Below are 21,640 nucleotides of genomic sequence, written 5' to 3'. Positions count from 1 at the left end.
TTATCTTTAGCTTTTTACCTTCTATTTTTGTTCTCTCTCCTCCATACTCTTCTCTGATTTTATTCTTCCTTGCTCCATATATTCTTTTCCAAGCATTTGTTGAGCACCTATTATATGTGAGCCTAAGAACGTAAAGGTGAATGAGGAAAAACAGACAAGAAAATGAATATGCCATGCTCTAGAGAAGCATAGGCAAGTAGAAATGCTGTGGGGCTGAATTCGGGAAGGATAGATTCTGCCTGGGAGACTAAAAGAAGGTAATGTCCAGCCGCATTCACCTGTGGATAGCTGGAAGGGGATCCGGCCAGGGAGGAGCATGAACCAAGCGACTGGGAGAGTAACTGGAGAACAGAGAGCTACAGATCCAGGTGGGAGGTGCAGCTGAAAAGATGATCCTGGGCCAAGCTGAAGGGACTCGGGTCACCAGCCCTGAGGAGCTGACTTTGGAGACCAGAAGAGCCACTCGAGGGCTCTGGAGTTTGAGCAGAGACACCTGATCTGGCTGCCAGGTGAAGTTAGTGTCACGGGGAGAGAAGGTTGGAGTAGGGGTGTGTAGTTAGGAAGGCTTTATGGAACCACGCCCACAGCCAGGTGGAGTATAGGAAGGGCTTGGTGAGAGGAGAGAGGCAGTCATCAAACTGACAGTGGCCTTCTAGCATCACAGCCTTCTGATGCTGCTGCTGTTACTCTGAGCTGAAGCCTGACTCCAGAGGGGGCCAGAATTACTGGGAAGGGTCCTGGCTCAGTTTGGCAAGTGATAAGGTGCCTGTGGGATGTCAGGGTGCGGCTGCCCCAGCAGCTGGAAGTACGGCTCAGGAGTCAGGGGAAGATGTGGTGACTTCAGGATTTAGATGATGGTTTTAACCTCACATTGTTCAAGGAAAACATGTGTGCGAAACAAAGAAACTGTAACCCAGGACACATTGGAGCACACAGGCATTCAAGGATGGCTGTTGTTTTACTGTAACTCGTGTTTTGTTAGGCTGTAGTGAGTAGGGCACTGAACTAGCAAACACCTAAGGGTCAGGTGGAGGAGGAGCCACAAAGAGACTTAGGTCAGAACTCTTGGGCATGTGAGAGAGAGAAGAGTGCCTCTGAGAAGACAAGGGACAGGGGAGCTGCAGGGCGAAGTGAGAGTTTGCCAGGGTCAGTAAAATTGGTGCGTGGAGAATCTCTTCTGCTCTCTTAATGTCCTGTCACTTCTCAGTTTCTACACGGACTGAATTGACATTTATAGATGCAAGGTGTTCCAGACTTTCTTTCTAGTTGGAAACTGCACTTAGTATGAACCTAGTTTTTATCTCTCACTAGTCTTGGCTGTTCTTGTTTACAGCTCACGAGTCTTTTGCTCCTCTGCAGCAGATCTTGTTTAGTTCTAGAAAGGTCTTAGCCAAAAGTTTTACTCTGTGGATTAGGCTCTACTAAGGCCTTTAAATCTGAAATCTGCCTATATAGCCTGTAGAGCTTATATCTTGTGTACATTTAACCTGTGCAACTTCAGTTGTTAGAGTGCTGAAAAGAGAAAGAACAAAACTGTGTATCAGTGGTCCTGCCCTCCCTGACCTGGGAGGAGTATGTGAGAGACTGCGCTTCTCTCCCTCTGTATCACACCATGGTATCTCTCAGTATCACTAACTCTCCAAACAGATTACAAATCTGATATTTTAAAAAGCACGTGTGTGCCAGGTGTGGTGGTGCACACCTGCAATCCCAACTTCTTGGTAGACTGAGGCAGGAGGATTGGAAGTCTGAGTCCATCTTGGGCAACTTAGTGAGACCCTCTCTCAAAAAATAAAAAGGGCTGGGGATGTGGCTTAGTGATAGAGTGGTTGCCTAGCACGTGCAAGGCCCTGGGTTCAGTCTCCAGTACTGCAAAACAAAAGCAGGTACACTTACATAGAACATAAACCCTAAAGGTATGCAAGCAAGGCCCTTAACGTGATGCTTGAAGAGCTAAGGAGGAAGGAAGCTGTGTTAGACCCATTGTTGTTTAGATCCACAGTTAATGTTTAAGTCTTTCTAAGAGCCTTTCAAGGATATTTTTGGCTGTAGATACTCACTCCCTCCCATGGAAACTTTAGCTCCTAGCATGCATAGAAGATGCACCTCCTTGAAGTACATGACGTCAGCCTTCCCTGTGTCAGCAACTTCAGTAACGTGTTTGGTAGAAAGACCCCAAGCCTGGCTCAGAACAGAGAACAGTTGGGACCTTCTGGCATCCTGAGTGCTGGGAGAGTGAGTGCCCCGCCCATAGGAGTCAGGGTGGGAAGGTGTGTGTGAAGTAAGAGGTGTTGAGGGGCCAGAGGTGATATGCTGTCGGGGAGGCATGACGCACTGCAGAGATCTGGAGCCCAGCGTCCACACCTGATTGTCCCTCAAAGCTCCAGGTATACCTGAGTGGAGAGCAGTTATTTAACCTGCTTGCGCCTTACTTTCCTCATCTGAGATGCGAAGACTGGATGGATTTGCTTCAGAGGACACAGGGATGAATGGGAGGATCCTTGGAAAGGAAGGTTTGCCAGATCTGGCTGAGGTTCTGCTTGTGCACCTGTTGTGAAACCGTCCCGCTGGAGAGCCTTCCTGGAGGGCAGGGCCAACCCACTTTGGCAGGATCTTCTGGGGTGACCTGAGGAGGAAGTGGTTGCCCGGTGTGCGTGTGATTCCCCCAGGATAGTTCTTGGCCTGAAGCCATGCCCACAGGGGACTGGGCTCCCTCTGACTCTGCATATCCACTTGATATGTTCTTGGGAGCTGCTCTTTCGTCCTTTTCCATCTCTCCACCAGCCCAGGCCCTATATCACCTTGAAGACCCAGGACTTCTCTGACTCTTCTAGTTCTTCGGAACCACTCCCAACCATATTCCTGTGACGTTTTCCTTTTATACCACACAGAGTAGCAGTTCTCTCGGTAATATTTGCTGGTCCATAATGAATAGTTCACCTGTTAAGCACAGAATTACAGATGGCTTTGTTTTGATCTCTTTGTGTTTTATGAGTGTATCATCTGTAGCCCCAGCTAGCCTATGAGTTCCTTGATAAACACTATTCTTTGTGTTTTGTGTCATTTTCTTTTTTCTGTAGAGCTTTCATTGTTGAGGTTCCTCAGTGCTGAACTAACAAGAGGGTACTTCCTCGAACATAATGAGGCCAAGTACACAGAAAGAAGAGAAAGAGTGTACACTTGTATGCGAATACCAAGAGAACTGGAAAAGGTACTATTTTTTTTTCATTTCTAGACATTATTTTGAAAGCTATGTCAAAGTGTTAATTATGAAAAAAACGTGAACAACATCAGTTGCACTTCTAAAATATTGGAAATAATGTGGTAGGTAAGTAATTCAGTGTGTTAGGGGAGTAGAAATTCCCTTATAGGAAGATTTTTAGAAGGTACATTTTTTAGCGTTAAGAACCAATGATAGCATATAATAAGTTTTATCAAAATCTTTACTACTTACTGAACTTTTTATATTTGTGCCATATCCAGATAACTTTTTCCAAAGAATTACTATCCATTTCTGCACTCTTACTTTCTTTCCTTTTTTGTTTTATTGGAGGAAGTAGTTTTTTCACTTAATATGATAAATTATTTAATTTCAATCTTTTTTTATTTCAATCTTTTTATGGTTTAAGTTTCTCAGAAAACACCCGTATTTAAAAATGTGAATGAACAGTCTTTTCAAAGAGAAAGATGATTTGTTTAGCTGTTGTCACAGAAAGCATGGCATTAAGAGTAAGCTTAGCAGGGCCGGGGATTTAGCTCAGTGGTTTCGCCGCCTGCTGCGCAAGCGCAAGGACCCGATTTCAATCCCCGGTACCAAAAAAAAGAGTAAGCTTAGCAGTAGCAAAGCCGACCTCCCACACCTCGTCCGCTTTGCCTGTCTCAGCCTCAGTCCATCACGTAGGACAGGAAAGCTCTCCTTTACCTTTGGGCGCTGCTAAAGTTGGTCAGCCTGAGTGATTCCAGGATTTCTTACTAGAGTTAAGAAATAATTCAGCTAGTTATCCTGAAACGTATTTTCATACTTTTATGGTAACGTAAAGCTTGTGAGAGAGAGTCTGTTTCCTTAGAATTGTGCTTTCTGTTAGAGTGGCCGTCAGAGGAGCTCTGTGGGTTTGCTCATCCAGACGCTGTAGTAACAGGAAATGTGGTGAGCAGTGGGAAGCAGGGACCCCGCTGGTCTGGTGGTGTAATGTCCGTCCCATCATTTTGGTAGAAGGATGGCAGCCAAGGGCAGAGCGAGCCTCAGAAACCTTGCTTTCCATAGGCTCTTGGTGAGCACCACCTGCTGAAGCTTTTGGGAGTCCTGTACTCGGGTGAGGTCAGGAACACTGGTGAGGGAGCAGGCATAGGCTGGAGAGGGAGCAGAGTGACAAGGGGATGATGGCCTGGGGATCATTGAGCATGCTTGGTTGTGACCGCCTTGCTGCTTCCCCGGGGAGCCTGAGGGACTGGTGAGTGACAGAGACAAGGTCCAGGGGGCTGCCCACAGCACTGCTTGCTCCCCAGCCTGCAGCGGCTACACTTGATACACAGGGGTGTGTCCAAGATTTTGCCTGGGGATGGGAACCAAGGGGACAGGCTTGAGAGAAAATAAAAGATGATACCTCTTCTTATATCTGAAAACACTTGTATTTGCTTTTTTTTTTTTTTGCTTTTTTTTTTGGTACCAGGGATCGAACTCAGGTCCTTGCGCTTGCGCAGCAGGCGGCGAAACCACTGAGCTAAATCCCCAGCCTGTATTTGCTTTTTAAAGCCCACCATCTTCTTCCAGTGACAGCCATGAGGGGGAAAGGTAGACGTGCAGAGACAGGAAGGACAAGGCCAGCACACTGTGCCTTTCCCCACCTCAGCCTTCTGAGCAGTGCAGATGGGAGGACACAGAGGGATTGACTGTAACCCACGGCCAGACACAAACACAGGAAGATTGCTTCCAGTAGGGCAGCAACTGTCTGACCCCTTCCGCCATCCATCCAGTGGGAGCACAACTGAATGGTAGCAACATCCACTAAGTCTGCTGCCTCCTAAGACACAGGTTCCGAGCCCAGCCCTGCTTTCTTTATTGGCAACTGTAAAACAGCAGGCAACATTGCTGCTTTTTGTTTTTGTCACTGTGAGTACAAATTGTCTTCTGGAGAAAATGCCCTCGAGTGTGGATGAGACTTAGGTGTAAACAGATGTTTTTAAACTAGGCTCCACCATGGATCCCTGTTGAGTCAAGTAATCTATGTAGTAAATTGCGGTGAAGATTTTCTTTTTTTAAGGATAGAAGAAGTATCAGAGGGCACTGTCTATATTAAATGTTAGTGTTGTTTATGAAGCTTGGTTCACCGAATGTGAGTTATATAGCATCATAAAGTTGAATTAACCCTGCTCATACGCAATTTTTTTTTCCATGAAAGACCATTTTGGCTATAGCCTATTTGGGAAAATGTGAATCAGTCTCTTAGAACAACACTACAAGAGGCTTTGTAGCACACATGGACAAAAAGAACATGCTTTTCAGTTTGGAGCAAATTCTTTGTAACTTCTAAGATGAAGTGAAATATAGAGGAAAGCAGTGTTGGGTTTCACTTTCATTTCAGGCGAGACACTTAACATGTCTACATAACTGCACAAATTCACACTGGTATCTTTATCTTTATATGTTTTATATAAGTAGGATCCCACTTAAAGCAATTACTATAAACATTGAGAGCCTATTTAGATATTGTAGTCAACCTAAATTTTTTAGTTTCCTTTTAGTTTACGTAGTCTGTTTTAAAATATCTTGGTTCACAAATGCTTTTGTTTGCAGACAATTTGGTTCGCAAACAGAAGTATTTGGCAAAATTTTGCTTCCATTTGCAAATTCTGCAAAGGGTGACAAACACAAACATGGCCATCTTTTCCAAAACCGCAGAGCAAATAAGTTCATGACCCAAGGTACCACTGTATCTTACCTGTTTTTCTGTTTTGTTTTATTTTTTTGTTTTTGTTTTTTTGCTTTGGTAAATGCTGTGATACTTTCACCTAATATTTTTCAGAAGAGAAACTTGAAAATTAGAAAGCACTTTGCTTCTACAAAGCTTACAAATACTGTAAGACATATGTCTAATATTTATACTTTAAGGTCAAGAGAAAGTTCAACTCAGTGTGTCTTACCCAATCTATTTATTAATGTAAAACAAACAAGAAAGTTCTAGAATTTTTGTATAATGTGGTTGGATTAGTAATTTATACTTGACACTTACTAAAGACAAGTTATTATATAAAGTAATATTTCCAACTTTTCATTTACACTTTTTCTACATTTGAACTTCTTTTAGTGTAAGGATATAAAATTTGGGGGTGTTTTATTGGCTTTGGGAGGTCAGTTTTTCTTTTTCACCTAAATCCATCTTCTCCACACATTTTGGGTTCCTGTTCCAGGTGTGTTTCTAACAGCTTTCTTGGACCCCTTTCGGAGATGTTCTCTCCTATACAACCGAGGAGGCTGAAGTACACCTTCCCTGCATTCCGACTAGCATGGCAGGGGTGTGAACTGGTTAAGAGGGTGAAAGCTAAATCCAGGCTGGCTGGCTGCCGCCGGGCTCTGTGGTTAGCAGGCGAGAGTGAGGCCTTGAGCAGTTCACGCACCTTCCTCTGCCTCAGGTTTCTTCTCTGAGTGTTAACCACTGTGTGAGTCTTGTACAAGTACTTTGGATTCCCTAAAATTCCAATTTATATCCATGCTAATTTAAGGAAATAAAGGTCACTTATTCATTTGTTCTATGTTTTATTCATTCATTTATTTATTTGAGATAAGGTCTCACTGTGTCGTCCAGGCCAGCCTCTGCCTTGGTATGTAGCCCAGGCTGGCATTGAACTTGTCTTCCTCCTGTAACAACCCCTTGACTGCTGGGACTATAGGCTTGTGTCACCACACCTAGCCATTTTATACATTTATTATGCTCCAGACACTTCTATAGTATGGAAGTCTAGAGATAAACATGACACTCAATCTTAGTCTAGTGGGACATATTAAATACATAAGTAATGATAATAGAAGATACAAAGTGATAAGTGCCATTAAATAGCACAGTAAAATCCTGTTAGGAATTTACAGAAGGGAACTCTTGCTTAGAAGATGCTTGCGGAAGAGGACCGGGGAAGGATTTGTGAAAGAGGTGAATGACAAGAGAATGAGAAAAGAAGTAGATTTTGTACACATGTCAAAGGGTGCGTGTGTACACACATACCCTGTGATCAGGGTGAGTGTTCTAAGAAGTCAGAGGTGGGAAATTGCTAACTATGGACAAGGAGCTATCAGGACACTCTAGAAACGTAGAGTAGACTCAAGTTATGTTGAATGTTCAGGCTGAAGAGTTTAGAGTCAAGGGTTTGGGTGGAGGATGTTAAAAATATATTTCTTAGGAATGCTTCTAGCTGTATATAACAGAAAACTAACAGTGGCTTAAGCAGGCAGAAGGGTTTTTTGTTTTTGTTTTTTTTAAACAAGTCTAGATAGAGGAAGGAGGTCTCAGTTATTTCAGCAGATTAGTGAAGCCATTATGGACCCAAGTCTACTTGTCTTCCTGTCTGTCTGTCCCTGGCCACTGGGTTTTGGTCCTCTTATTTGTTGTCTTTTAATAGATGACAGCTCTGACCTCAGGCATTAGGTCTGCGCTATAATCAGAAGGCAGTGTGGGCAGTGCCTCTTTTTGACTGTCCCTTATAAAGAAAGCAGCATGGGCAGTGACAGTCCCTTAGGAAGAACTGAAGCTTCCTGAGAAGCACCCTCACAGTGCTCCCACTTCTGCCTCACTGAACCGCATAGCCATCCCCAGCTGCCAGGGCCACTAGGATGGTGAATATTAATTATGCTTTCCTAACAAACAGAAGATGATGTAGAATGGGTGTTGACTTAGCTACCCTCCAGAGCTACACTTCTGAAAAACTGTAGCATTCAACATGGCTGGGAAATAAGCAAGGAATGCCTAAGATCTGTCCATATGTGTGGTCTTTCTACAGATTAAGATCTTTAATTAATTTACCTCTTAAGACATTTGTTCCTTGTGTTAAATGTATGTTAGATGTAGGTTTTAATTATGAATCTTCATCAAAATTACTTCTTCATGTAACTTTGTTGTAAGAAGTTGAACTAAGCTGAAAATACATATTTTACTTTTGTCACCTTATAATTATGTGTTATCATATTTTGTACATTATAATCATTTAATATATTTAATAGATTCTGAAAGTTGAATTCAGCTGCTTAGTCTTAAATGGAACTACTTATTTTTTCCTAAGAACCTGGAACATTTTTCGAAGTCTTGAATTTTTCAAGGTGAAAGTGTAATAGAAGTTTTGATATACAGATATAGAGTGCTGGTATTACCAAGCATAGACTGTTACTGTTACAGAAAGGAAGCACGGTTACTGTCCCACAGGAAGGCGTTGTGATCAAGCATCAGCCTCTCCTCTCAGGTCCGCAATACCTGAGGCCCTGATCAGGGCATCGAATCTCCTTTGGGCTTTTCTTTTTTCACCTAAGACAGGAAAATGGAGCAGGGTCATCCCAAGAGGTCTAACAGTCCACCACCTGTTCGTGAGTTTGCCCGTGAGAAACAGGACACTGGCAAATGGAAAAACTCCCAGAAAAGAACATCTTAAATATCTAGCAGAAGAACTTAGTTCTTGCTTTTCTGAGGGTGAGAGAGATTAACATCTAGGGAAAATAATCCAAATGCTTTTAAAATAATGAACTTAATCAAAATATCATATAAAGCCTTTTGTTATCAGAGGAAGGGTATATGTTAAGAAAAATATAGTGATAGCTATTGTTTCATCTTTATTTAAAAAAAACAGTCCCGGGGTTTCATGGTAACTGATAGAGACAACTTTTGTAGACCCAGGTTGATGGCAGTGACTTCTTGGGCATCCTTCTCATTTCTGATTTCATGAAAACACGTTTGGAGAATCATCCCATTGAATTCTCCTCACCACACAGTGTTGGTTTTGACACGCCCTTGCTCGCAGCCTTGGCTGCTGCTCCTCCCTTCTCCCCACCTGTGTTGCCCCCTGCTTGTCGTGGGGCGATGGCAGCTTCCACATTCCTTCTAATGTCTCACCTATCTTAACTTTTAGGGGGACAGCAACAGTGTGGGGCACACAGCAGCCTCCTCCAGAAGTGGTGCTTGCTCATGATGGAGGAATAGCTCAGGCATCCCAGCCTCCACAACATGGTGGAACCCTGCTACCTGTGGAGCATGTAGGACGAGCAGCAGAGAAAAACTTCCAGTCCCTGCCCCATTCACTGATGTATTTTAGACAGTTTATGAACGTGGCATTGTGAGGCTGTGTTTGCCAGTAACCTATTTCTGTCACGTTAACTTTGGAACAATCTTAAATCTGTCTCTTCCTCTGTATTGACATTGCCCTGAATCAGGCCATTGTGATCCCTTACTCAGATATTTCCCTTCTTAACTGTCCCTTCTGATTAATGTCAGCCTGCAGTTTATGCTGCTGATCACACTCCCTAGAAGTAGGGCTGAGCCTAGGAGGTGGACCATGGTAATCTGCAGGGCTCCCCTATACCCAGAGCAGCTGTGAAGACCCCTGTTCCGGGAGGGCCTGAGGGCACGTCCACCCTCCTGCCTCACTGGTCTCCCCTGGAGCTTCACAGCCTTCTTCTTCCCGTCCAGAATGCCACCAAGTCATAGTCCTGCCTCTGGGCCTGTTGGAGGATTAAGAAAGCTCATGTGGGTCAGGTGCCTAGAACATAGCAATAGCCAACATGCATTGGAAATAAAAGAAGCAAGAAAACCTCAGGATTGCTCTGTGTGCATAATCTTCCTACAAATTAAAATGTCCAGTTGGTTTCTGTAACTCCTGTGACGTGTTCTGTGTTACATGCATGCCGGATGTAGATTTAGACTGTGATGAGCCACTTATCAAGATGACTGTTTTCCCTGGTTCAGGTATTTGTGTAACCTTGCCTAGCAGAAATGAGCCCCGCTTGCTGGCACTCCCTTTTTTGACCTTCTCCTCGACTGTACGCTCCCTGGACACGTGAATACTTTTAATTTAGGTGAATAAGGATGACTTTGCTATGGGGCTGTCCTTAAATCTGCAGTAATTATTTTCAAAGTCAGTTGTAAACTTTCCCGTTGATAGCTCACTCTCCTTGACAGTCTCCTAACAATTGATTCCCGCCTGTGGGTTTGTTGAGAACTTCTGGACGATTGGACAAAAATTTGAACTCCTTAGCAATTAACTGAGGATCATTTTTACCCCTTTTATAAATGATCACCTTCTAGCTACAGCCTCGTACTTATATTGTGCTGTGCATGCTCTTCTCATTGCTTGGAATTCTGGACCTCCGGCTGGGCCTGGCACAGTCTAGTGCCCATCGTCTCTCCTCTGTGGGAGACCTTTCCCGACCCTTGCTCTCTCCCTCTCATGTTCATTCTCTGACCCCGCTCCGCAGCACATGTACCTACACACACACACCCTCTTTCGCACTACACAGACCTCATCTCTTGACCAGCATTTCCAGAACACAACAGTTAGCACTTACCACACTGGTACTTAGTTTAAGGCTTTGTGTTCGGCTAATAAGATGATGATTCTCTGGGGAAGGTGTCTTTCCTAATGTCTTTCCTTTAATCCCCAGTGTAAGATTGAGCAAGATACACTCTAAACCCTTGTAGAAGTAGACCTTAGATCTTTGTAAAAATTGAAATAGGGCAGCAGAGGGAAATTGGGACTCCCCATGTAGTTAAGGCTGCCTTGAACTCACTGTGTAACCTAGACTGTCCTTGAACTTGCAGTTAGTTGTCCTCCCTCTGCCTCGGCCTGCCACCTTACCACCCTCTGCAAAGCTCCCCATAGCTAGTGTGAACTGCCTCCATGGCCTGTAGTAGCCACTCACAGAGGGAACTGAATTGCAACCTGGTACCTATTTGGGAACCTGATATTCAGACGATTGAGTTACCTTTTAGTGAATCATGAATTTAGTGAGGCCAGCATTTTTTTTTTATCAAGGGAGAGTAGAAAACAGTCCATATTTCAAAGAATAAAAGTATTATTTTTATGAACCTTTTCTTAGAATATTTGAATATGTATATGAATCTGCTCATAGTGAATTGCAATGTAATATATTTGAGTTGTGGTTAACAAGTTTGGATCCTCTTCTTTTTGAGCAAGTTCTTTTGTGAGACTTGGACCCCTTGAAAGCAGTGAACATGTATTTTACTCTGTTGTCACAGTGTCTGCCTCTGTCAGAGCTGTGCAAAAACCACCTGGTTAAGGGAAGGATGGAGGGAGAAGTCAGAATGAGCTAGCCTAGGAAGTCTTCACAGAAGACCTAGTGTAGCATCTTGTCTTCCATCCCTGGGAAAATGCTTGTCTACCACAGAGTGCTAAAGAGGAAAGAGCCTCGAACTCTAGTGTGTGACTTCTTCTGAAGGTTTTTCACTATGCTTTGGTTCTTTGCCATATTTAGGTTTTCTGCTTTTTGTTTTATGTGCAACTAGTTTAAAGAGATGACATGCTCATTAGAAGGCCTTCCCTGTAAAGGTGAGAGACCGGTGAAGTAAGATACTGCACTCTCCAGGCTGGTAAAGCCAGGTGAGACTGCAGAGGCTGGGCCAGAGGAAGGAGAAGTGTGGACACGGGAAGAGAGCGTGTGAAGATGTGATACACAAGGCTGCCTGTGAACTGAGAGCCCCAGCTGTCGCCTGTGAGGTGACACCTGGAAGGAGATGTGTGCCAAAATCATGTGCTTTCCTTTTAGCCATAATATAGCATTGATTTTGAAATTTAAATAGTATTTCAAAGGGCAGGAGATTTTTGTGTTTCTCAAAAGGGAAATAGTTGTACATGACACCATTTTCGTACTTTACAGTTATACCTTATGTATTTGAGGGAAAATTTTCATTAGCCATTAGCCATTAAGAATGCCTGAATATTTTATGGTTATTTTGTCCAAGTAAAAAGGAAAATAGTAATTACCTATTTATCAAAATGCCAGCAAATTAACTGAACATGTGAAAGTACACGTTTTGCTTTGGGGTGTTTTTTTGGTACTACTGGGGACTGAACCCAGGACCTTGGTGCTGAGTTACACGTCACCTGCTTTTTTGTGATACAGGGTCCTGCTAAGTTGTTAAGTTGGCCAGGCTGGACTCAAACTTGCAGTCCTCTTGAATCAACTTTCCAGAGTGCTGGGATTATGGGAGTATGCCACCATGGCAGCCCATGCACTTTCTTGTAAATAATATATTCTCAAAGCTTTGAATTCTTAACATAATTTCAAAGCTAACAGCAAATCTAAATATGTAAAATTTGCATACCTTTTATAATGTTATTCAATAAATTCCTATTATTTCTGACTTTCTTCTAACACAAAGCAAATGGGCAGGAGCAGGTAGCACAAAAAAATCTGTCTGAACCCCTCCCTATGCCTTGTGAAACTATCAGAGCTTTTGCTCTACTCAGCTGCTTTGAAGCGAGCACGGTGAGCCTGAGCCAGGCAGACTGGCACTTGAGTGCTGCTTCCTGTACTCCGATCCACGCGTTGGGCCCACATTCAGCCTTCAGAGCTGTGGTTTCCTGCTGTGTCAAGCAGGGGTGATCATTACCTCAAAAGTCCAGGAGGATGATCAAGTGTGAGCAGGTCCCCTGCCCAGAACGTGGGAAACGTGGGAAACGAGGGAGACATTCTTTGCACAGCCCTGTTCCTGCCACCGCTGGAACGGGATGCATGGACAAACATCACCCTGCTCGGAGCCAGGCTCACCCTCCACACAGCTCGACCTTCTCTACCTCCTTCCAGATGGACACTCTCCAAATTACAGCTGGTTTGCTCTTGGGGGGAACGTTCTCCTTTTCGTATGTAAGGAAGTAACAGAATGCTGTATTTTATGAAGAAGTGCAGGGCCAAAACAACAAGTACAGTAGTTGAGTCGGATTTCCACTTTTCCAAATCATGAAGGGCTTTTCTTTTTGTTGTGTTTCTCCCTGCATGAGTGACTTCCCTCGGTTGAAATGTCTTTACATCGCAGCCATCTGCTTGCTCCCACAGCACAGTGTGCAAAGATTATTGTCCTTCCCAGAGTTAATGGGACCGTTTTCACATATGAAAAGAAGACCTACCAGACTTGGGTTACGTTGTTTACCATAAGTCCTACTAATAGGCCAAAGAAAAATGACTCTGCTTTTAAACATTTAAGAGAAAGTTTCGGTTTCTCTCAACTTCTTTGCAGCCCCATGCTCTAGCCTGGTTCGCGTGCCCTTGCTCCATCTCTTCTGCCCTGTCCCCCACGTGGCACTTTCTCTCGTCTTGGATGTTGTCTAATGGTATCCTCACCTGTGGAGATTTTCAAACATCTCCAAGTTCAGTCACTGGGCCTCCTGGTTCCCTGCACAGTCAGTGACAGCTGTTAGCGTCACGTTGCTCATGCTGACTGGGGCTTCTCTCTCTTGTGCTGACGAGGGAATCGGCTTCCAGGGTCTTTACACTCCCTGGGCTGAGCATGTTACTTGGCTCACATTAGCAACTTAATAGACATTGGCTGGATGAATGTTATGTTCATCCCCAGCATAAGCTTGTAAGGAAGACAACCAGATACTCTCCTTCCCAGCATCCTCTGAACTTATGTGTTCACACCAGAGAGCCTTCGGGGATCCGTGGGCCCCAGCACTTTCTTCCTTCTGTCCTCTGCCAGTGGTTCCTTTGCAGGCAGGGAAAGGCTTCTCAGTGACAGGAGAGAAACAAGGACCACTACTTGGTCTTCTGCAGCATTCCTTTGTGTGTAAGTCAAGAACAGAGAGGGCTGGGGGTTTAGCTCAGTGGTTCTGGCACCTGCCTCACAAGCGCAAGGTCCCGAGTTCAATCCCCGGTACCAAAAAAAAAAAAAAGAACAGAGATCCAGAACCGGGACTGTGCTGACAGCAGAGACCAGATGCCCAACTCGCTATCACAGAGGGAAGCTCTTAGAACTGTAGCCAGTGGCACTGGATTACAGGCCGGTACTGTACTTCCATTGTTCATAGTGTCTAGACTGAAAATACGTGAGCGTTATGGTGAGGGCATGTGTATCACATACCACATTTGAGTGTCTGTACAGAAAGTCACTGCTTTTAGAACACCAGTGTTTGATACCCTGGATAGCCTGGCTACTTCAGCAAGCCATGGGAAGACTCCACTCTCTTGTGAAGTATAGTCCTAAATTTAATAGGTAAAAAATGATGGTGCTTTGTAAAGATAGGAAATGACAGGGACACCAGAAAGGGAGATTACCAAAAAAAAACAAAAACAAAAACAAATGGCAGCCTAGTCCTAGAGTTGATAAAAATAAGGCCTTCCAAGTACAGTGATTTTTCAGGGTACATGGAATTGTGTTAAAGTTAGTAATCAGTGTATATATGTTTAACATAATATTTTAACATATATATTCCAGTCTTTTGTTTTTGGAAGATTTAAATTTCACTTCTTGTATTATTCCAGCAAACATTACACTAGAGGAAATGATTGGGAAAATACAAACATTCATTAAAAACACAGGCTGATTATTCATTCTGTTACATTCAGAAGTATGCAAAACAATTTAGTTATTGCAAAGCTGTAACTCCTTTTCTGACAAAGCATTTTATAAAACTGTAGTGTTGCCATTGATTCCATTTTAATACAAAATACATACACAATACAATATAAAAGTAAACTGTATAGTGCCTTCCACAAAAGGATATATTAAGGCGCTTTACAAATACACCAATTTGTTGACCCAAATTACTTTTTGCTTTAGACTAAAAGAAACAGACTAAATGTTTCACTTTAAATATCAAAGGAATTTTTGTTTATTAAAGAAAAATTTCTGAAGTACCTTAGGTAACAGCAGCAGCAATATCTAAAATCCTCCCACTGTATTCTCTAATTTCCAACATATTCTTAAGTCAGAATAAAACATTTCCACTCACAGTTTTGCACTTTGCAACAGCAGAAGGTAATAACTTTTTTAAAAAGTCAATCTCAAAGTGACTCTTTAGTCATACATTCTATAGTTTCTATTACAAGTAAGAAGGTAGAAAACATATAACAATAGGACCTCCCTTAGGATACCATTGAACAATACATAACAGTTATCTACAATTACATAATTATAGAACATATTTTATAAATACTATTGATATGCATAAAAGGTTACATTTACACTGTAGGAAAACTAAGGTTCTGTATCCTCCCTCTTTTCTCCTCTCCCAACAGAATCTGTACTGCTGCTGTTCTTCAAATATGACACTATAAATTGTGTATTCTTTTAAAATTTCCTCCAACACTTTTGTCTTTGTCTGAAGCACTATACAAACTATTGGTATCTGCAGTTCAAATGGTATGGATATACTTAGTAGCTATTGTAATTCCCCATGTCTAGTTCTTCCAATGTGAATCCTGGACTTCCTGACCAAAAGACAACAGCATAAAAATATCTGAATGCCTTCAGTTAAAATGGAGTGAAAACATTGGTTCTACATGTTTTCCCTTTAAAGTGATTTTCTCATTAAAAAAAAACACAAAACTCGCTGTCTTACACTTAAACCCTTTTATGCATATTCCAGTCTTTTCCATCAGTGAAGTGTTCCAGTAAACAGAAGATAGCAAAATTATTAGGAATAAAGTTAAAGAGTTTCATGTGGAAGTTTTTCTGCAATATCTTTAAACTTTTAGGCGGTACCGGAAAGCTACATCAGCTGTGTCATAGCTATGGCCAAGGACAGCTTGTCTGTTGAGTGGTTAACTTCTGTAGGTAGTAAACCAAAGACTATGGGAGAATCATATTTGTACGTTGAAAAAGGACTGCCATTAAAATATGGCTTTTATATGCAAGTAGAACTATTAGTTTGTTCCCTGGGCTATTATAAGAAATTCTCCATAAAGTTTAGAAAGTCCCTAGTTGTTTAAAATTTTTATCTATAGTTATTTAAAGGATGATTTACTTTTTTCTTTCTGTCTTTTTATAACACAGCTGATGTTTTTTGGAATCTTCCTGTGCCTGGATGCGTTTCTGTATGTGTTCACTCTGCTTCCCTTAAGAGTTTTTCTGGCACTATTCAGGCTCCTCACCCTGCCTTGTTATGGCTTAAGGTAAGTTTAAGATTATCAACTATTTCAAATGTCTAAATTATTTCATTTTTTTTTACTGCCAGTAAAATTTTTAGAGTAATTCATAGTTTCACATTGGCACTTACTGCGTAAATTAATTTATTTTTCAATGGATATTATATAATAATACACATTTTATATGCACGTTTTTTTCCAGAATGATTTTGAACTAAAACTTTGCTTTGTTGGCTTAGCCAGTAAAATAACATTTATGTGGGAGGCTGTGTCAGGGCCCAGGATTGAGAGCCAAAGACCCATTAACCACACTCCTAACTTGCCTGACCTTTACTTTCTCGAGGTGCCTGGCCCTCTCAGCATCATCTGGGAAAGGGTCCCAGGCTCTTGGCTGGGGATGTGAGAGGCGTCAGGCTCTTCCAAGGAGCTAGTACTCTTGCAGTTCATTGGCGAGTCACTGTGTCTGTGGCTTGTGGGCCTTAGTTGCAGTTTTACAGGTGAGACGCCCCTAAAACTCAAAGGCCACTGTCATAGCGGGAAGAATCAGGCAGCTCAGCCCGACATTGATCAGGTCGTGAATTATGGCAGCCACCCGACTTCTGTAGGCCTGTTTCCTCGGAAGAGAAGGCTACTGAGAACTCAGTGTTTTGCCACAGAGACTGGGAGACCTAAAATGAATGTCGAAGCATAGTAGTACACAAACAAGTGTCAGTTTCTTTTCCTTCTTTGTCCACTGAACAGTAGCAGAAAAATGTTAAACCTGTGTAAACCTTCGTGTTTTATTAGTCTGACATTTGGAAGGCAGTCTGGACATTGTAGTTTTCTTTCTTTGCATAGTTCTGTCTACATGCCTCCACTCTGTGTAGTTACTCCTTATAACATTATTTAGTTTTAGCATAGTTGTCTCAGTTACATTTCTAACATGCATTGTTTTCTAAATACACGGATTTTCTAAAATACAGTGTATTTTCTAAATACATTTTGTTCTGAAAAAATGTTTTAAAATGCTGAAATGGACAATAATTTGTGAAACTTCATTTAACAATAGTGACTATTCCATGAAATATAAAATATATTAATAATAAAAATAAATTTAACTCTGAAAATTGAGTTACAGAATTATTAGCCCATATACAGAATTGCATCTTTTTAAAAGACTAAAATCACAGAATAGTATATTTTAAAGTAGAAAATGAACGTGTAGGGGCCAGGGATTTAGCTCAGTGGTTCTGGCGCCTGCCTCGCAAGCACAAGGTCCCGAGTTCGATTCCTGGTACCAAAAAAGAAAAGAAACATGTACTTAATATTTAGTATAATATACGGTTCTTTTAAAAATGAGCCTTATTCAGAAAAAATACTTTCAGTGTAAACAAATAATTTAATGATGATGATCTTACTGTGAAATGAATAAAAATTATTTTTTGCAAAATTACATGGAGTAAAACAATTGTATTCAGTTTGTACTGTTGTTTTATATGATTCTTTACATCCTGTAACTTTTATCACCTTCCAGAATAACAAGCAATTAATGTTACATATTTTATTAATTACAAGTTAATCAGATTTACCTTTATAGTTCAAGTATATATCCTTTATATCTTTGTATAACTTTTTTTTTTGGTACCGGGGATGGAACTCAGGACATTATGCTTGCAAGGCAGGCGCTGGAACCACTGAGTTAAATCCTCGGGCCCTATCCTTTATATCTTGAGGAGAATTTATGACAAGGCCATGTTCTTATTAGTAAATCTTTTCAAAGACATTTGCAGCATGGTGCTTTAATACTAACAAAACATCACCTCAGTATGCTCTTCTCTATTTCTATCTCTATTGAATGCATGGTAAAATCATGACATTTTATGTACCTTTCCAGAAGACCAAAACAAAATCCAGTAAAATCTTACTAAATAGAAATCCTCGTGTATGACTGCATAGAGGATGGATACATAGGGTTTTAGATAAAGTCAGGTGAAGTTACCTGACAGAGATAACTAAAACCCCCATGAAAGGGTTTTCACCCTGTTCTGTACGGCTGTTCACTTGGTGAGATAAAGCATTGAGGGGTATACCCTAAAAGCCACCTTCTTTCTGGGTGCTCCTTCCTTGGGTGTGGTGAGCACACAGGTCATGCACACCCAGTGGCACTGAGTGGCCAGGGTTCCCCAGGGCCTCTTTGGGGCCAGTGGGTTCTTAGTCAAAGCCCCATCCTGTTGCTCAGGCAACAGGATGACCCTCAAGTTCTGACCCTCAGCCGACCCTCAAGTTCCTTTCTGTGTGTCCCTTGTCACTTGGGGAGGCAGGGTACCTAGACAGCGTTAGAATGGTCTTTCAGTGTTTGTTCTAAATATTGAAGAAAGGGTTTCAGGGAACTGGGAGATCTTAAGCCCTCTACTCCAAGTTACTTTATTGTGAGCAAGTGATGCTTCCCAATTCCAGTATTATTAGGGTTTTTTAGCACATAAAGATGGTCACTTTTTTATTTCGTTTGAAACACTTCAATTTAAATTAATTTGAGTCATTTAAAAGTAGTGTTTTCTAATTTAAATGTTTTATATTTAAAAGGACACTAGAGGGCAGCCTGTTACTACATTTAAGACCACTCTCATTTGAATTAACTGAAAAATTACATTTCATGCCATCATTAATAACTATTTGATATAAATATAAATGAAACATGAAATGCATTTAAAATTATGCAACAGAATTTCGATATCTAGAGTACTCTGTGTGAAGATAGGCCAGCTTACACAGAAAATGAAAAGACTGTTTGCAGGTCTTATTGCTTTTAGTATGCTGTATCAAAATTAATGTTTCTGCTTACAGTAGTACGGGTCACAATTTTTACCCTCTTTGATCAGCTTCGAAAATATTGTCTTTTTGGTCACTATTTTTAAAAGCATAGAATTTAAAATTTATGATAATGTGGAAAGTTATATTAAACAAAACTAATATAAGTCTAAGACCTTTCAACTATTTGGGAATATAAAAATACATTTTAGTTTTATAAAGTGATCATTTAGAAATCAGCCAGATTTTACCAGCTTATATCTTTCTTTCCAGTGTTCTCACTTCTTTTAAAGATGATTTGTCTTGCCTGTAGCTGTATCATGTTCCATCTTTTTCAGCAAGCAAAAGTGCTCTTTCCTTCAGTCTGACTTTCAAAGTAGACCTGATTAAAGAGATCAGCAATGAAGTTGATTGCATACTTTTTTCTGACTGTTTCCTTTTTCTCACTCTCCTATATTTCACTCTTCTTTCCATAAAAATTGTACTCTCTTCCTGGCCTCTTAGTTCTTTGAAATTATTCCCCCAAAGGGGAGGGAGGAGTGTATTTGTCAAATTAATCAAATAATAACATGAAAACGATAACTGTCTGCAATTTAGGACTGTTTATTTCAGTGTCAAAAATTAACAGTGTTATGTCATTGCCTTCTTTTCATGCTTGAGACTAACCTTTTCACCACCTTTCCGTCCAGAGTTCTATCTGATGCAGCATTTGTGAAAGGCATTTTAAAGCAGATAGATATCCAAATTTTCTGCCTCAGAATTTAATCTTTGAACCTATTTCTATGTCCTCTGCAAACTTGTTATGGTTTTTGGCCTTCCCCCATATTAACAACAGAGTAAACACATGTTCTACCTTTCACTAGGGTGAGGGCCAGGACAGTTCGCAGCTCCTTAGGTAAACCAATGGGGCATTTTGACCCTTGTAAAGTTGTTTCTTAGGAGAGCTGGCAGGATAATTAGCTTGAGTCTGTAGTTGTGTGTGTTGTTCACAAAAGATACACTGCTTCTATAAAAAGTTTACTTCTGCCTTCAGTGATCTCAAAAATACTTAGAATTCGTTTGTAATGCACTAACAATCTTGAAAAATCTTTGCCTCTAGAAGTTTTGTGGTAGCCAAAAAAGAGAGAAAGAGAAAGCAAGCAAGCAAAATGCGTCTAGATTCTATACAAGCAGAAGCATCTATGTTGTTTCTTCTCTTTCCTAGAGAAGGTAGTATCATTTTAGGAAAAAATTGGACAAACTTGTTGAATTAGGATAATCTTTTTAATGACATGGAAAACAGAATTAAGTTGTGATTCATTTTATGAACTGTCTCTGCTTCTAAGAAGAATGATAAGATTTTTTAAAAAATAGACTGCTCATATTATGCTAATGAGATATTGGAACATCAGTTTTCCAAATTTACTTATAGAGCAGATTTAAAAATAGCCAATTATGTATTTTTAATTAACCTTTTTTGTGAATCCTATTTTCTTTTAAGAGTTGTGATATTATTTTGTGCTTTAGAATTCTCAGTCACATTTGATTTACAATCTGAAGGAGATTGTAGAGAGAAATGATGAAATCTGGTGTCAAGAATTGATAGTTATTGTTGAAAAAAACTTATTAAATTGTTTTAATAAAGGCAAGGATAATAAGTTGATTAGGTTTAAGGAATAAATGCTAGCACATTTTTCTTTTACTATTCAAGCATATTAAATATGTACAAGCAAATTTTCTGATCCTTCACCCTGGTTTTAGGCATAACTCTTACTTGAGGCTTCATTGACTGTCTAGTTTTTGGGGGTTTTTGTTTGTTTGTTCATTTGTTTGTTTGTTTGGCTTGCTTGTTTTAAAAGGCAAGAGTATCTTTTTCTTTTGAGAGCTGACCCTGTAGGAAAGCTCTTGTCTCCCAGAAGAACTATCAACTTCAGATGCTCGAGTTTCTTAACCTGTTGGGATTCCTCCATGTGCCTTAGCTCTGTCAAGGTAGTTCTGGTCACGAACTTTACATATGCATTACAAATAGATTTTTCACTTTCCAGGCAAAATTAGACCTTGTTTTCTGGCCTAAGTGATTAATGCCACCATGAGAACACATGTAGGGAGAGCTCTTGGTATGTTACTCTGGGGAAACAGTATGTGTTATTTCCTCTTACCAGGGCTGGTCTGTGTGGCTTACTGATGGAGAGCAGTGTATTTGTTATATTAGAAAGGCTTCGTAACATCAGGTTTTGTTGTCCCGTTTCCTCACCATGACACTCGAAGTAGCGTAGCAACATTACAATCTTCTCTCTTTCTTTCTCTCTCATAAATCAGACCGAAGGGAGGAGCACTTTCACTTCCTTTATAGAATGGAATGTGGTGTCACAGGGACTCCTTTTGGTGAGTAAACCCTGATTTTTCCTTCTATACTCTTGGCCAAATTGACATCAGTACAAACAAATATTAATTATAATGCAAAGTAACGGCATAGGCAGATAGAACCTTACTGTATGGGGATGGAAACATACTGAAGAAAATAAGATTTCTCTCCTTCAGTAGCATTCTTACTTAGGCGTAAAGCTTTGTCCGTGTTTATGAAAAATTTGACCATGATTTCATCTAACATGAAAATCACCCAGGAAAATGATCTTTAATTACACATGTTGGTCTAGAGTTGACAGCAAGTACTTCATTCTCAACACCACAGCAGTTGGCTGAGCTTAGTGGCTTCCATATAAGCACTTTTTATTTTGCATTACTCCAAATACTAAACCTAGGTTTATAAAACTCATTACATTTTTCCCATATACTGTA

General features: G+C 40.9%; 1 protein-coding gene across 2 annotated transcripts in view; it reads left to right on the top strand.

Moving 5' to 3' along the window:
• Tapt1 (transmembrane anterior posterior transformation 1) overlaps positions 1-21,640 on the top strand; it is a 59,679-nt gene that overhangs the window by 8,303 nt on the left and 29,736 nt on the right. For both annotated transcript variants that reach the window (XM_087187400.1, XM_004847248.3), the window contains exons 2-3: positions 3,081-3,211; positions 15,984-16,102. In XM_087187400.1, the coding sequence (XP_087043526.1) occupies positions 3,081-3,211; positions 15,984-16,102 (250 nt within the window). The remainder of the gene's footprint in view (positions 1-3,080; positions 3,212-15,983; positions 16,103-21,640) is intronic.

This window comes from Heterocephalus glaber, unplaced genomic scaffold (assembly GCF_053883595.1).
Source record: "Heterocephalus glaber isolate CG9 unplaced genomic scaffold, H.glaber_assembly_v1.0 deba00001509, whole genome shotgun sequence".
NCBI lineage: Eukaryota > Metazoa > Chordata > Mammalia > Rodentia > Bathyergidae > Heterocephalus > Heterocephalus glaber.
The sequence above is the reverse complement of the archived record's forward strand: the minus strand, read 5'-3'. Positions and strand labels throughout refer to the sequence as shown.